The sequence below is a fragment of the Syngnathoides biaculeatus genome, chromosome 4 (assembly GCF_019802595.1).
Source record: "Syngnathoides biaculeatus isolate LvHL_M chromosome 4, ASM1980259v1, whole genome shotgun sequence".
Lineage (NCBI taxonomy): Eukaryota > Metazoa > Chordata > Actinopteri > Syngnathiformes > Syngnathidae > Syngnathoides > Syngnathoides biaculeatus.
The window spans coordinates 14610214-14623296 of record NC_084643.1 but is presented as its reverse complement, the minus strand read 5'-3'; the positions used below and the strand labels follow the sequence as shown (position 1 = coordinate 14623296).

At 41.5% G+C, this 13083-nt stretch overlaps 1 protein-coding gene across 10 annotated transcripts in view; it reads right to left on the bottom strand.

Moving 5' to 3' along the window:
* LOC133499991 (ubiquinol-cytochrome-c reductase complex assembly factor 3-like) overlaps positions 1-13083 on the bottom strand; it is a 124706-nt gene that overhangs the window by 1097 nt on the left and 110526 nt on the right. The window contains exon 1 of one of the 10 annotated variants that reach the window (XM_061818504.1): positions 5184-5438. The exons of the other annotated variants lie outside the window; for them this stretch is intronic. Coding sequence (XP_061674488.1) covers positions 5184-5300 — 117 coding nt within the window. The 5' untranslated portion in view covers positions 5301-5438. Of the gene's footprint in view, positions 1-5183; positions 5439-13083 lie in introns of those variants that run through there. 10 annotated transcript variants of the gene reach the window in all.

Genomic DNA, 13083 nt, shown 5'->3' with positions numbered 1-13083 from the left:
CCCGAGAACTCTGGTTTCCTCCCACATCCCAAAAACATGCAACATTAATTGGACACTCAAAATTGCCCTGAGGTGAGATGTCATTTTATTGTTATTTAGTTTTTAAAATATTATATGGCTATTTTGAAATTAAATTTTAAAATATTTTGCATTTATAGCTCACTCAGTCAAAAAGGTTCACAACCTCTGAGCAACAGCAACTTCAAAATTCAATTAATCCATGTCTGTTCCCAACATCGCTTATCCTGTTCAATGTTCTCTTTTGTAATTGGATATAAAGTTTGAAGACAGGTCAAAAAATAAATAAATTATTTAATTTCCTTTTTTCTTCTTTTCCTTTTGGCTTTGTCCATTAGGGGTCACCACAGCGTGTCATCTTAATCCATCTAAACCTATCTCTTGCATCTTCCTTCCCAACACCCACAGTCCTCATGTCCTCCCTCACCACATCCATCAATCTTTTCTTTGGTCTTCCTCGCTCTATTTCCTGGCAGCGCCATCCTCAGCACCCTTCTACCAATACACTCACTCTCTCACTTCTGGACACGTCCAAACCATCGAAGTCTGCTTTCTCTAAGCTCGTCTCCAAAACATCCAACTTTGGCTGCCTCTCTAATGAGCTCATTTCTAATCCTATCCAACCTGCTCACTCCGAGCGAGAACCTCAACATCTTCATTTCTGCTACCTCCAGTTCTGCTTCCTGTTGTTTCTTCAGTGCTACCGTCTTTAATCTGTACATCACGGCCGGCCTCACCACTGATTTGTAAACTTTGCCCTTCATCCTAGCGGATACTCTTCTGTCACATAGAACACCAGACACCTTCTGCAAACTGTTCCACCCCGCTTGGACCCGTTTCTTCACTTCGTTACCACACTCACCATTTCTCTGTATTGTCGAACCCAAGTATTTGAAGTCATCCACCCTCGCTATTTCTTCTCCCTGGAACTTCACTCTTCCCCCTCCGCCCCTCTCATTCATGCACATATATTGTTTTACTTCAGATAATCTTCATTCCTCACCTTTCCAGTGTGTGCCTGCATCTTTCTAATTGTTCCTCCGCCTGCTCCCCGCTTTCACTACAGATCACAATATAATTTGCGAACATCATGGTCCAAGGGGATTCCAGTCTAATCTCATCTGTCACCCTATCCATTACTACCGCAAAAAGGAAGGGGCTCAGAGCAGATCCCTGATGTAGTCTCACCCCACCCTTAAATTGTTCTGACACACCTACGGCACATCTCACCACCAGTACCTCAGTCGCTCTCGATACTCTGTCATAGGCTTTCTCTTGGTCTCTTTCTATACATGAAACGATACTGTTGCTCGCAGATACTTACTTCAGTCCTGAGTTGAGCCTCCACTACTCTTTCCCATAACTTTATTGTATGGCTCATCATCTTTATTCCTCTGTAGTTTCCACAGTTCTGAATATCGCCTTTGTTCTTAAAAATGGGAAATAGCACACTTTCCTCGATTCTTCTGGCATCTTCTCTCCCACTAGTATACTATTGAATAAGTTTTGATTTCCTTTTAATATAGAAAAAAAAAAACAAAATCCTACTTGATTTTTGTTTGATGTTTGTTTCATTTTCGATTTTTATTTCTAAAACAAAATATAGCAGTGGCAAAATCGAAAAAAAGGCCTGGATATTTGTTTCTGATTAGAGGAAGATGTCACCGATCACAGCGAACATCATGGCCAGGAGACGGGGACAGCACACGCCAGCCCGCGGAAAACACTGAACAAGTAAGGTGGGATTCACAGGCTGTATGTGTAGCAGTCGAAGACAAAGAAGAGGAGGAAACCGGACCCAGCGTCAGAAGAAAAAGAGGAATGCACAGAGCCTACAACTGAGTGTAGGGACTTTGAATGTTGGGACTATGACAGGAAAAGCACAGGAGTTGGTTGACATGATGATTAGGAGAAAGGTTGATATTCTGTGCATCCAAGAGAGCAGGTGGAAAGGTAGTAAGGCTAGAAGTTTGGGAGCAGGCTTTAAATTATTCTACCACGGAGTAGATGGGAAGAGAAATGGAGTAGGGGTTATTTTAAAGGAAGAGCTGGCTAAGAATGTCTTGGAGGTGAAAAGAGTATCAGATCGAGTGATGAGACTAAAATTTGAAATTGAGGGTGTTATGTATAATGTGGTTAGCGGCTATGCACCACAGGTAGGATGTGACCTAGAGTTGAAAGAGAAATTCTGGAAGGAACTAGATGAAGTAGTTCTGAGCATCCCAGACAGCGAGAGAGTTGTGATTGGTGCAGATTGTAATGGACATATTGGTAAAGGAAACAGGGGCGATGAAGAAGTGATGGGTAAGTACGGCATCCAGGAAAGGAACTTTGAAGGGCAGATGGTGGTGGACTTTGCAAAAAGGATGGAGATGGCTGTAGTGAACACTTATTTCCAGAAGAGGGAGGAACACATAGTGACCTACAAGAGCGGAGGTAGAACCACGCAGGTAGATTATATTTTGTGCAGACGATGTAGTCTGAAGGAGGTTACTGACTGTAAAGTAGTGGTAGGGGAGAGTGTAGCTCGACAGCATAGGATGGTAGTGTGTAGGATGACTCTGGTGGTGGGTAGGAAGATTAAGAAGACAAAGGTAGAGCAGAGAACCATGTGGTGGAAGCTGAGAAAGGAAGAATGTTGTGCGGCCTTCCGGAAAGAGGTGAGACAGGCTCTCGATGGACAACCGAAGCTCCCGGAAGACTGGACGACGACAGCCAAGGTGATCAGAGAGACAGGCAGGAGAGTACTTGGTGTGTCATCTGGTAGGAAAGGGGAGAAGGAGACTTGGTGGTGGAACCCCAAAATACAGGGAGTAATACAAGGAAAGAGATTAGCGAAGAAGAAGTGGGATACTGAGAGGACTGAGGAGAGGCGAAAGGAGTACATCGAGATGCGACGTAGGGCAAAGGTAGAGGTGGCAAAGGCTAAACAAGAGGCATATGAAGACATGTACACCAGGTTGGACACGAAAGAAGGAGAAAAGGATCTCTACAGGTTGGCCAGACAGAGGGATAGAGATGGGAAGGATGTGCAGCAGGTCAGGGTGATTAAGGATAGAGATGGAAATGTGTTGACTGGTGCCGGTAGTGTACTAAATAGATGGAAAGAATACTTTGAGAAGTTGTTGAATGAAGAAAATGAGAGAGAAGGAAGAGTTGAAGAGGCAAGAGTGAAGGACCAGGAAGTGGAAATGATTACTAAGGGGGAAGTCAGAAAGGCATTACAAAGGATGAAAAATGGGAAGGCAGTTGGTCCTGATGACATACCGGTAGAGGTATGGAAGCAATTTGGAGAGATGGCTGTGGAGTTTTTGACCAACTTATTCAACAGAATACTAGCGGGCGAAAAGATGCCTGAAGAATGGAGGAAAAGTGTTCTAGTTCCCATTTTTAAGAACAAAGGGGATGTTCAGAGCTGTGGGAACTATAGAGGAATAAAGTTGATGAGCCACACAATGAAGTTATGGGAAAGAGTAGTGGAGGCTAGACTCAGGACAGAAGTAAGTATCTGCGAGCAACAGTATGGTTTCATGCCTAGAAAGAGTACCACAGATGCATTATTTGCCTTGAGGATGCTCGTGGAAAAGTACAGAGAAGGTCAGAAGGAGCTACATTGCGTCTTTGTGGACCTAGAGAAAGCCTATGACAGAGTACCAAGAGAGGAACTGTGGTACTGCATGCGTAAGTCTGGTGTGGCAGAGAAGTATGTTAAAATAGTACAGGACATGTATGATGGCAGCAGAACAATGGTGAGGTGTGCCTTAGGTGTGACAGAGGAATTTAAGGTGGAGGTGGGACTGCATCAGGGATCAGCTCTGAGCCCCTTCCTATTTGCAGTGGTAATGGATAGGCTGACAGATGAGGTTAGACTGGAATCCCCTTGGACCATGATGTTCGCAGATGATATTGTCATATGCAGTGAAAGCAGGGAGCATGCAGAGGAACAATTGGAAAGATGGAGACATGCACTGGAAAAGAGAGGAATGAAGATTAGCCGAAGTAAAACAGAATATATGTGCGTGAATGAGAAAAGTGGAGGGGGAAGAGTGAGGCTACAGGGAGAAGAGATAGCGAGGGTGGATGACTTCAAATACTTGGGGTCAACAATCCAGAGTAATGGTGAGTGTGGTAAGGAAGTGAAGAAACGGGTCCAAGCAGGTTGGAACAGCTGGCGAAAGGTGTCTGGTGTGTTTTGTGACAGAAGAGTGTCTGCTAGGATGAAGGGCAAAGTTTACAAAACAGTGGTGAGGCCGGCCATGATGTACGGATTAGAGACGGTGGCACTGAAGAAACAACAGGAAGCTGAACTGGAGGTGGCAGAAATGAAGATGTTGAGGTTCTCGCTCGGAGTGACCAGGTTGGATAGGATTAGAAATGAGCTCATTCGAGGGACGGCCAAAGCTGGATGTTTTGGAGACAAGATTCGAGAGAGCAGACTTCGATGGTTTGGACATGTTCAGAGGCGAGAGAGTGAGTATATTGGTAGAAGGATGCTGAGGATGGAGCTCCCAGGCAAAAGAGCGAGAGGAAGACCAAAGAGAAGGTTTATGGATGTGGTGAGGGAAGACATGAGGGCAGTTGGGGTTAGAGAGGAAGATGCAGGAGATAGGCTAAGATGGCAAAAGATGACACGCTGTGGCGACCCCTAACGGGACAAGCCGAAAGGAAAAGAAGAAGAAGAAGAAGATGTGTAGCAGTCGAAGTCAAATGAAAACAATATAAAGTTCCATCTCCTTCTCAAATGAAAACAATATAAAGTTCCATCTCCTTCTCAAAAGGGCTTACTTGGCCACTAATTTAATTTCTCTCCAAACTGTAGGCTATTATTTTTGCCCACTCGCTCTTCCGAAAGAGACAATTCTTGTGGCTATACCACGCAGTCGGCCTCTACTGACCAATACCAGGAGACAACGTCAACCAAACAAAAAGCCATTTTTAGATTTGTGCCCCATGTTACATTATAATTTCGTTTTAGAAATTAAAATTGAAAATCAGTCAAGTTTTCCTTTGCTTGTTCCGAGATAAAAAAAAATAAATAAATAAAATTTATTTTTCGGTACTCTATTTTAAGAGGCAGATCACTGGTCGTTTTTCCATTTTTAATGACAGAGTGGCGTGACCTGCCGTTTGGGCGCACATAATGGCAGATGGTGTTGCGTAGGCACCTGGATGATTTCTCTTCGCCTCTCTTCTCCTGGAGCGATGAGCGACCACATCCCATAGCCGATCCCCAACACTGCAACCAGAGCAGTCGAGCTTACGATGGTTCGCATGCCACTCATTGGAGAGACAAACTCGAGATCAGTGCGAAAATAGCTGAAAATCGGACCAACGTTTCACGAAGGAACTATTCCTTCCCCAATGGTCAACGCCGATTATAAACAAGTGGTGACGTAGTCTCGAGTTGCAGCAGAGTTGGTACGGCAACTCTAGTTGTTCAAACTGACTTATGTAACTATTTTATTGCGCTCAGACATGCGCACAGTTTTTCTTTTAACTTTGAGAGTTTAGCCCATTGCTGTAAAACGTATGCACGTTCAGAAGTGGCAACAATGGCCCGAAATCTAACATTTAAAAGGTCCAGATGGAGATATTTTCTTTAAGACAAACTCTGGAAGATCATCTACTGTTTATTCAAATTCATTTTTCCGAGCCCTTTCTTTTAAATACATAACGTTCCTCGTGGTATCTACATTTGGTGGAAAGCAACACCTCAAATCCCAAAATCTTTTGGTCAATTATTGCCAACAAAGCTAAAATGTGCATGACGGCTGCTATGATTGTGCTCAAAAGTGTACGTACCCTTGCAAGATTTAAAAATGTTTAAAAAAATTCGACTGATGACTGACAGAGATTGTCATTCTTTATAGTTATGTTTTGTTTTATGATTGTGCTTTTCTTAAATGCCCATTTTAATATGAATTCCATTAAAAATGTTTTGCCAACTTCCTGTTTTCTTGAATTGTACACATCTTGTAAATTTTGAGCACAACGGCGTGGTCTCTAGTTTACTAAATAAAAGGAGTTATATCCTGTCAAAATAAGAGCTAGTAAATAAATAAAAAAATACGTGTTCAAATGTAAACTGAATACTTCTGTATCCACTCCATCTGGGAGGATATGGTGAGGGCAGTTATCCTGTGGAGATGTTTTTCAAGCAGCATACATTGAGAAAACGTTCCGGATCGAGGGAAAGATGAACCAAGGAGTGCCCAGCATTCAGAGACATCCTGGATGAAAACCTGTCTACAGAATTTGTGCCTAGGCCAGCGTATCATTTTACAGCAGAACGACCCGTAACACACAGCCAAGATATCACAGAAATGGCTCTGTGAATGTCCTTGAGTGGCGAGGCACGGCCCAGACTTGAATCTGAAGAGATATGGCTATGCACTGATGCTTCCCATACAACCAGATCGGACCTGGGAGGAGGTGCCAAGAGGAAAAAGATGAAAGTGGACAACGATCGGTGTGCCAAGCTTGTGGTGTCATATTAAAAAAAAAGAAAGACTTCAACATCATGTTTGTGTGCATGAATGAGTTTATTTTAATCAAATTCACACAAAAAACGACGTCAAAACGTCATTATATTTCAAGGCTGTAAATTGAGAAAATGTGGAACTGTTTTCCAGATGGGCTCTACAGGTCTGAGTTACATTTTGTGTGTTAAAGCAAAGCCCATTTATTTACGTAATAATTACACGTGATTTACATGATTAAAAGCACTTGAATAAAAGGAAAAAAAAACATTTAAAACAAACCAAATATATGACAAAATGTTTCTAAATGTTAAAAACACTCTGCAGTGAAAGAAATAAAAAGTGGAAATACTCGAAAAGGCATTCGGGGGGGGGGGGAAATTGAGTTTTCAACCTGAATTTAAAGATATTTACACTTGTGGTTGATGTCACCTCTATTGGCAACTTATTCCATTCGTGTGTAGCGTGCTGTAATCTTCTCTCCCCGGCTAAATGCAGAGGGGTTGCATCAGGTAGGGCATCCAGCGTAAAACTCTGCCAAACAAGTATGCGTTCATCTAAGATGACACGCTGTGAAGAATAGCTAAATGTTGCTTCAGCATGTTTGCTTAGGATTCTGCGCTCCATTTGCCTGAGTCCATCAATCTCAGAGCCTTATTAGGTTTGTATTCTGTCAGCATTTCTTTCATTTATTCAGGACCTAAACCCTTTAGTGATTTATAGACCAGTATCAGAACTTTAAAATCTATTCTAAAGTTGGCTGGAAGCCAGCATACAGACTTAAAAATTGGCATTATATGCTCTGACTGCTCTGTTTTGCTCAGAATCCGAGCTGCACGACTCTGAATCAGTTGTAGCTGTTAATCCTCTTTTTAGAGCAGTGGTTCTTAGCCTGAGTTCGATCGAACCCTCAGGGTTCGGTGGTACCTCTGCTGTGGAGATGGAGACACACCGACTCATGTTTTACGTGATGACATGCCCCACTTGGTCATCACTGGTGCAGATGATCACGTGACATTGCTTGGATAAATCAGTGCTGTACGGAACTTAGTGCAATCGGGAGTGATGAATGCCATTGTAGTATATTGTGTTATTACTTTCTTCATATTTTAATCCATACTATGTTGAGCAAAAAAGAAAGTGGTCCGAAGAATATGTGCAATATGGATTCGCATGTATCACGGAATGGGATGAGAGTCAGCGTCCTATCTGCATGATTTGAAATGCCAAGTTGAGCAACTCTGGCCTCGCGCTGCTAACTGCAAACTAAAGGAACACTTCAGAAAGCTGCATCTAGATGGGGAATATACGAACACAACGCTTGCTGACTTGAAGGTGAAGTGAGCCAGATTCGATGATAAGGCCACTCTACCTTCTCTTGGATTTGTACCCATTAACAAACCGATCCTCACAGCATCATATGAAGTTGTGTAACTGATCGTAAAGCAAGCCACACACCATTGGTGAAACACTTGTAAAACCAGCTGCTTTAAAGATGGCGAATCTGATCCTCGGAACACCGGCCGAAGATAGATTATCCCAAACTCCTCTTTCAAATCATACCGTTAGTGACAGAATAGAGGACACGAGAAAAGACTTCTTGGTTCAAGTAGTTGCAGATCTGATTTCAAGCCCAGAAAAATTTAGCCTTCAACTCGATGACACCACAGACGTTTCTAATCGAAGCCATTTTGCTGTTTATGTGCAGTATGAGAAACACATTATAAAAGAAGGCTTTTTAATTTGTAAGCCTCTTACAACAACAACAACTAAGGCAGCCAATGAGAAGAAGCTCGATGTTTTTGTACGAATGGAGTTTCAGTCTTGCTGGGAAGAAAGACTGGTTATGGTGCGCTAGTAAAAGCCAATGCACCACACATCATTGATACACAATATATTCTTTCCAGACATGCATCGCCAACAAAAACCTTGCCCCCAAAAATTCAAAGTACTTATGTACCATTCTAATGTTCAGTGGTTAACTCGCGGACAGGTGCTGAATCGCGTTTTTGCCTTGCGTGTGGAATTAGCCTTGTTTTTGGAAGAGCACCAACATTGTCATGCAGATTGCAGTTCATTTTAGCGTACATGGCTGATATATTTGCAACTCAATCACCATCACCAGCAGAAGCAGAGGGGTGGAGTCAACATCATGGAACCAGAAGAAAACCTGAAGGCTTAAAAAAAAAAACAACACTTTTTTGGAACGAAAAGAGAGAACAATAACTCCGCAAACTTTCACCTTCTTGACAATTGTGTAAGTAAGATTGAAAATGTGTCTGGAATTGGTGACATTTCTGTATCCATGGAACTGAAATAAGTAATTGCCATGCACTGAGATGAGAGTGCAAAGTCCCTCGACAGATACCTCCCTGCACAAAACTCATATCCAGCATGGATGAGACAGCTGTTCAAGTTTGATATTGAGACAGCAGAAGTCAATGATGAATACATCGACGATATCATTGAAATTCAGCAGAGCCAGGTTCAACACCAACTCTTGAGAACAACGCTCTCAATGTTATGGTGTCCACAAATGGAAAAGTATCCAGTTATTGCCAAGAAAGCCCTTGAGTTTTTTTTTTTTTATAACATTTGTTACAACATATCTGTCATAAGCGGGGCCGGGTGGGGATGGGGGTATTGTGCCTTCTACCGTATTTCCTACCACCCTCCCCTGGTCATGTTTTTTTTTTTTTCGCTTTAGCACATCTGGGATCCGCGCCTTAGGGGGTGGGGTGGGGGGGTTTTGTCATGAGCAGGGCTGGAGCACTGCCAGAAGGGGCGTGGCCTGGTCACCACTCTGGGCGATGACCCCTCTGGCACTTGTTACACCGATTGCGCATTTGGCACGTTAAGTGACCGTGTAGTTAAGTTGGAGTTTCATCACGGGCATTTGCCAGTTCATTAAGTTTGAACCAGGTCACCAGGTGAGGACACTGCTTCTGATATAAAACCCACTGAAAATTATGCCTTTGCTTCAGAGTCCTGCATTTGTGTCCTCCTCCGCACTGATGTCTCGTGACAATATCTTTGTGAGCAATGTTTTTTGAGAATGCTGGACATAAAAAAAAATAAAGGAACGGATTTTGCAGTGAAAATGACATGAGAGAAGCACTTGCCAAGATGAAGCCACGCATATCTGAACTGGTCTCTCAAAGGCAACAGCAGAAGTCACGCTGATTTGCTGATTTGTAATTTCTTATGAGTTCATCTTCATGGTTTTGCTCTGAATGGTTGATTTTGAGCACCAGAAGAAAAACTATGTCTTGAATTTGAAAAAAATCATTTTATTTTACACAAAAGTAGGATTTGGCGAATGAGCGTTTGAAACTGGTGGGGTTCGCTATCTCCAACAAGATTAAGAACCACTGTCTTAGTGAGTCCAGTCAGAAGACCATTACAATAGTCACATCTATTTAAGGTATAAGCATGGATGAGCTTTTCTCGGTCTGCTTGACACATGCAAGCCTTCACTCTAGATATGTTTTTCGGATGGCAAAAGGCAGTTTTTGTGGTTGAGTTGATATTACTGTTGAAAGTCAGGTTGGAATCTATCAGAACAGCAAGGTTTCGGACTTGGTCTTTAGTTTTTAAATATAATGAGTCCAGGTACTTACAAACAGCAATCCTCTTTTCTTTATTTCCAAAACAATTATCTTAGTTTTGTTGTGGTTTAGTTTAAGAAAATTTGGGCACCTCCGATTATCTATCTGCTATAGACAGTGACACAACACCTTAATTGAACTGTAGTCATCTGAAGACGCTGCTAAATATAACTGGGTGTCACCTGCATAGCTATGATACTCAAAATTAAAATTCAAAAGATCATGACAGATGGATGTAAGGAGGATCTAAATGGGATTTAAAATGAATGTTTTAGAGATGAAAGTGGACTTTCGTGAAAATTCCTGAAAATACAAATGTGAGCACTTGGTGGGTCCGGGGGCATGCCCCTCCCCGTTGACATTTTTGAAAAAAATGGATGGCTATGGTGCATTCTGGCGATATCTGTGAACAAAATTCAGACAAAAATTCCTGACCCAAAAAAAAATTGGGCAGAAGTTCCTCAAGGGCCAAGCCCAGATTTTTTTTTGCCCCCCATTCCCCTATTACTGGATAGCACAAAATCACATTTGTCATTAAAATAAGCTTAAAATATGCCATTTTATCTCAAGACAAATGAATTAAGTGAACTATTCAGTAAAAAGACATCTAAAATTGTCCTTTTTCCCCACATAATACATATTATAGTATAGATGTAGAATATACTCGAAAATATATCCTAGAATTCCTACACCGTACAGCAAAACATGTTAAAGAAGTTGATCTGTAGTAATTACCCTTAACGTTTAAGTCCCAAACGTCTTATGTCGCATTGTACTGATACACTCAACCACATTGCTCACTAGCTTAGATATAGATCTAGTAATACTAATAGTATAATCAGTTGCCTTTAATATTTTGATATATATACACATGTATGCAGTCACATTTGAAAAATGTACAGGTGTGGTCAGTCATGCTCGCAGATAAAGTTGCGTGTGTGATTAGGGATGGCCTTAAAATAACTTACTGGATTGATATAACATAACTGTAAATTAAAAATAAAATAAACAAATACATAACTAAAATAAACTAAAATTTAAAACTCAGAAAAGATAATTTCCAATTTCAACTGATATTAGTAGAACATGATATAAAAACGCTATTTAAAAATTTTCATCAATATCAATTCTTGATCTGACAAAAAATCTGAAGAAAAGTTAAATGCACTGGCCTGTCAAGGAATAAACACGAACGGTCTATACTCGCAATGTTTTGAAAATGCTGGAAGTTTAGTTCAACATAATCGGCGTTCGTGGCAACAAGCTAGTGATACATTGGAACAAACATTCCTTCCGGCAATCCTGACGTTTTGTTGGGGAGGGGGGGGGGGGAGCATGGATCGCGGGACTGCCGTAAACAGGCCGGCTTGCTAGAACGCGCCTTTATGTCCATGCGCTCGACGTATTGGCAACACCTGAATCAAGCGACGAGATGGATGATAGTCTAACGTGTCTTTTTTTTTTTTTTGAGGGGCGGGGGGCACACCGTCACACTGCCTCGCGATCGACGTAATGAGAACCCCTGGTGTAACTGAATTTCCTTTGACATGGCTCATGATGTTGATGACTTTCGACGTAAATGCACTCGCATTACATGACGCAGTTCTGAACATTCGCTTTCGTACATGCTCTGAACATGCTCAGTACGGTTTATTTGCGTTTCCTGTTTCCGGGTGAATAGCTTAGTTACATGTAAATTAATGTCAAGACCACACAAAATAAGCGACGTCTTGAGAGAATGCGGGGGGGGGGGGGGGGGGGGGCGTTACTGTTACTAGTGTTAGTGCCTCAACGTGGCTATGCTCGTCAAAGCAAAACAACGAACTCAAACGCATGTTCATTAATGTTGTCAAATAATATCCGGATTAATTTTAGGCAATTTTCCCTCAATTTTCCGTCACAATTTTCATGAAAATTTGAAAATCCGGAGGACTTTCATCACTGATGTTTTGTGCCAACTATTTCTAGAGTCATTCTTTTGTTTGTTTTATCATTTGCTAGTTATGCTATTCAGTTTGTTGTGGTGTGATACTTTTAGTTTTGATACGACACTATGAAGTGAACAATATCACAAATGACCTGCATACACACAGGCAGTATATTGTGCAATGTAAGTTTCTTCTGCTCATGGACATAAAAAGCTGTTATCCCTCTCTGGCTTGTGAGAGCCATCATATGGTAGCTTACATACACACTAAAACATGTAATAGCATACGTGCTAACAGTGTAACCAATGTGTTCAAGTGTACTTCATTGGACAAGTCACACAATTGTGCACATAAGGCATGTTGTCCTTTTAGGAGAAAATTCAAGATTTTTAAGTGCATCTAATGGTTGCAAAAATATGGTCCATTTCATAGTGTGTATATTAATACTGCAGCCATTATTTGTGGATTTGCATTATTTGCGGGGGTGTAAGGGACATAACCCTCTTGAATAACTGGGTGTCACTCTACAGCTTTGTGATGCTTTTAACTGCTGAACCGTTTACAGATTTTTGCTCACCTGTATCAAATTCTGATATGGTAATAGAGTATTCCCTGGGTGGCTTCAGGTGCAGTATCATGTTATCATTTCGCTGATATGTGCTGATACTTGACCTGAGGGATTGTATTTTTTCACTAAAATCGGCAAACTCATTGCATGTATCCGCTGTTACGGGTTCTGGAACGATCTAATTCGGGGGAGTTGTGAGCTTGTCAACTGAAACAAACAATGTGAGTATTGTTGCAGTTCTTACTGATAATTTCAGAAAAGTGTTCCTGTCTAGCCCTGTCTAACTCTGGGTTAAAATAAAGACTTTACTTGTAGAAATAGCCATTTCCTTTAAATCAATTGATATAATTTCAACATCCTTAGAGATGACGAGATCTAAGCTGTGACCGTGAGGGTGAGTTGGACAGAGGCAGAGAGTTCTTTTTAACTTTTTTCCATGTTATTGTCAACATGAATGTTAAAGTCTCCTGTGACTAAAAAAA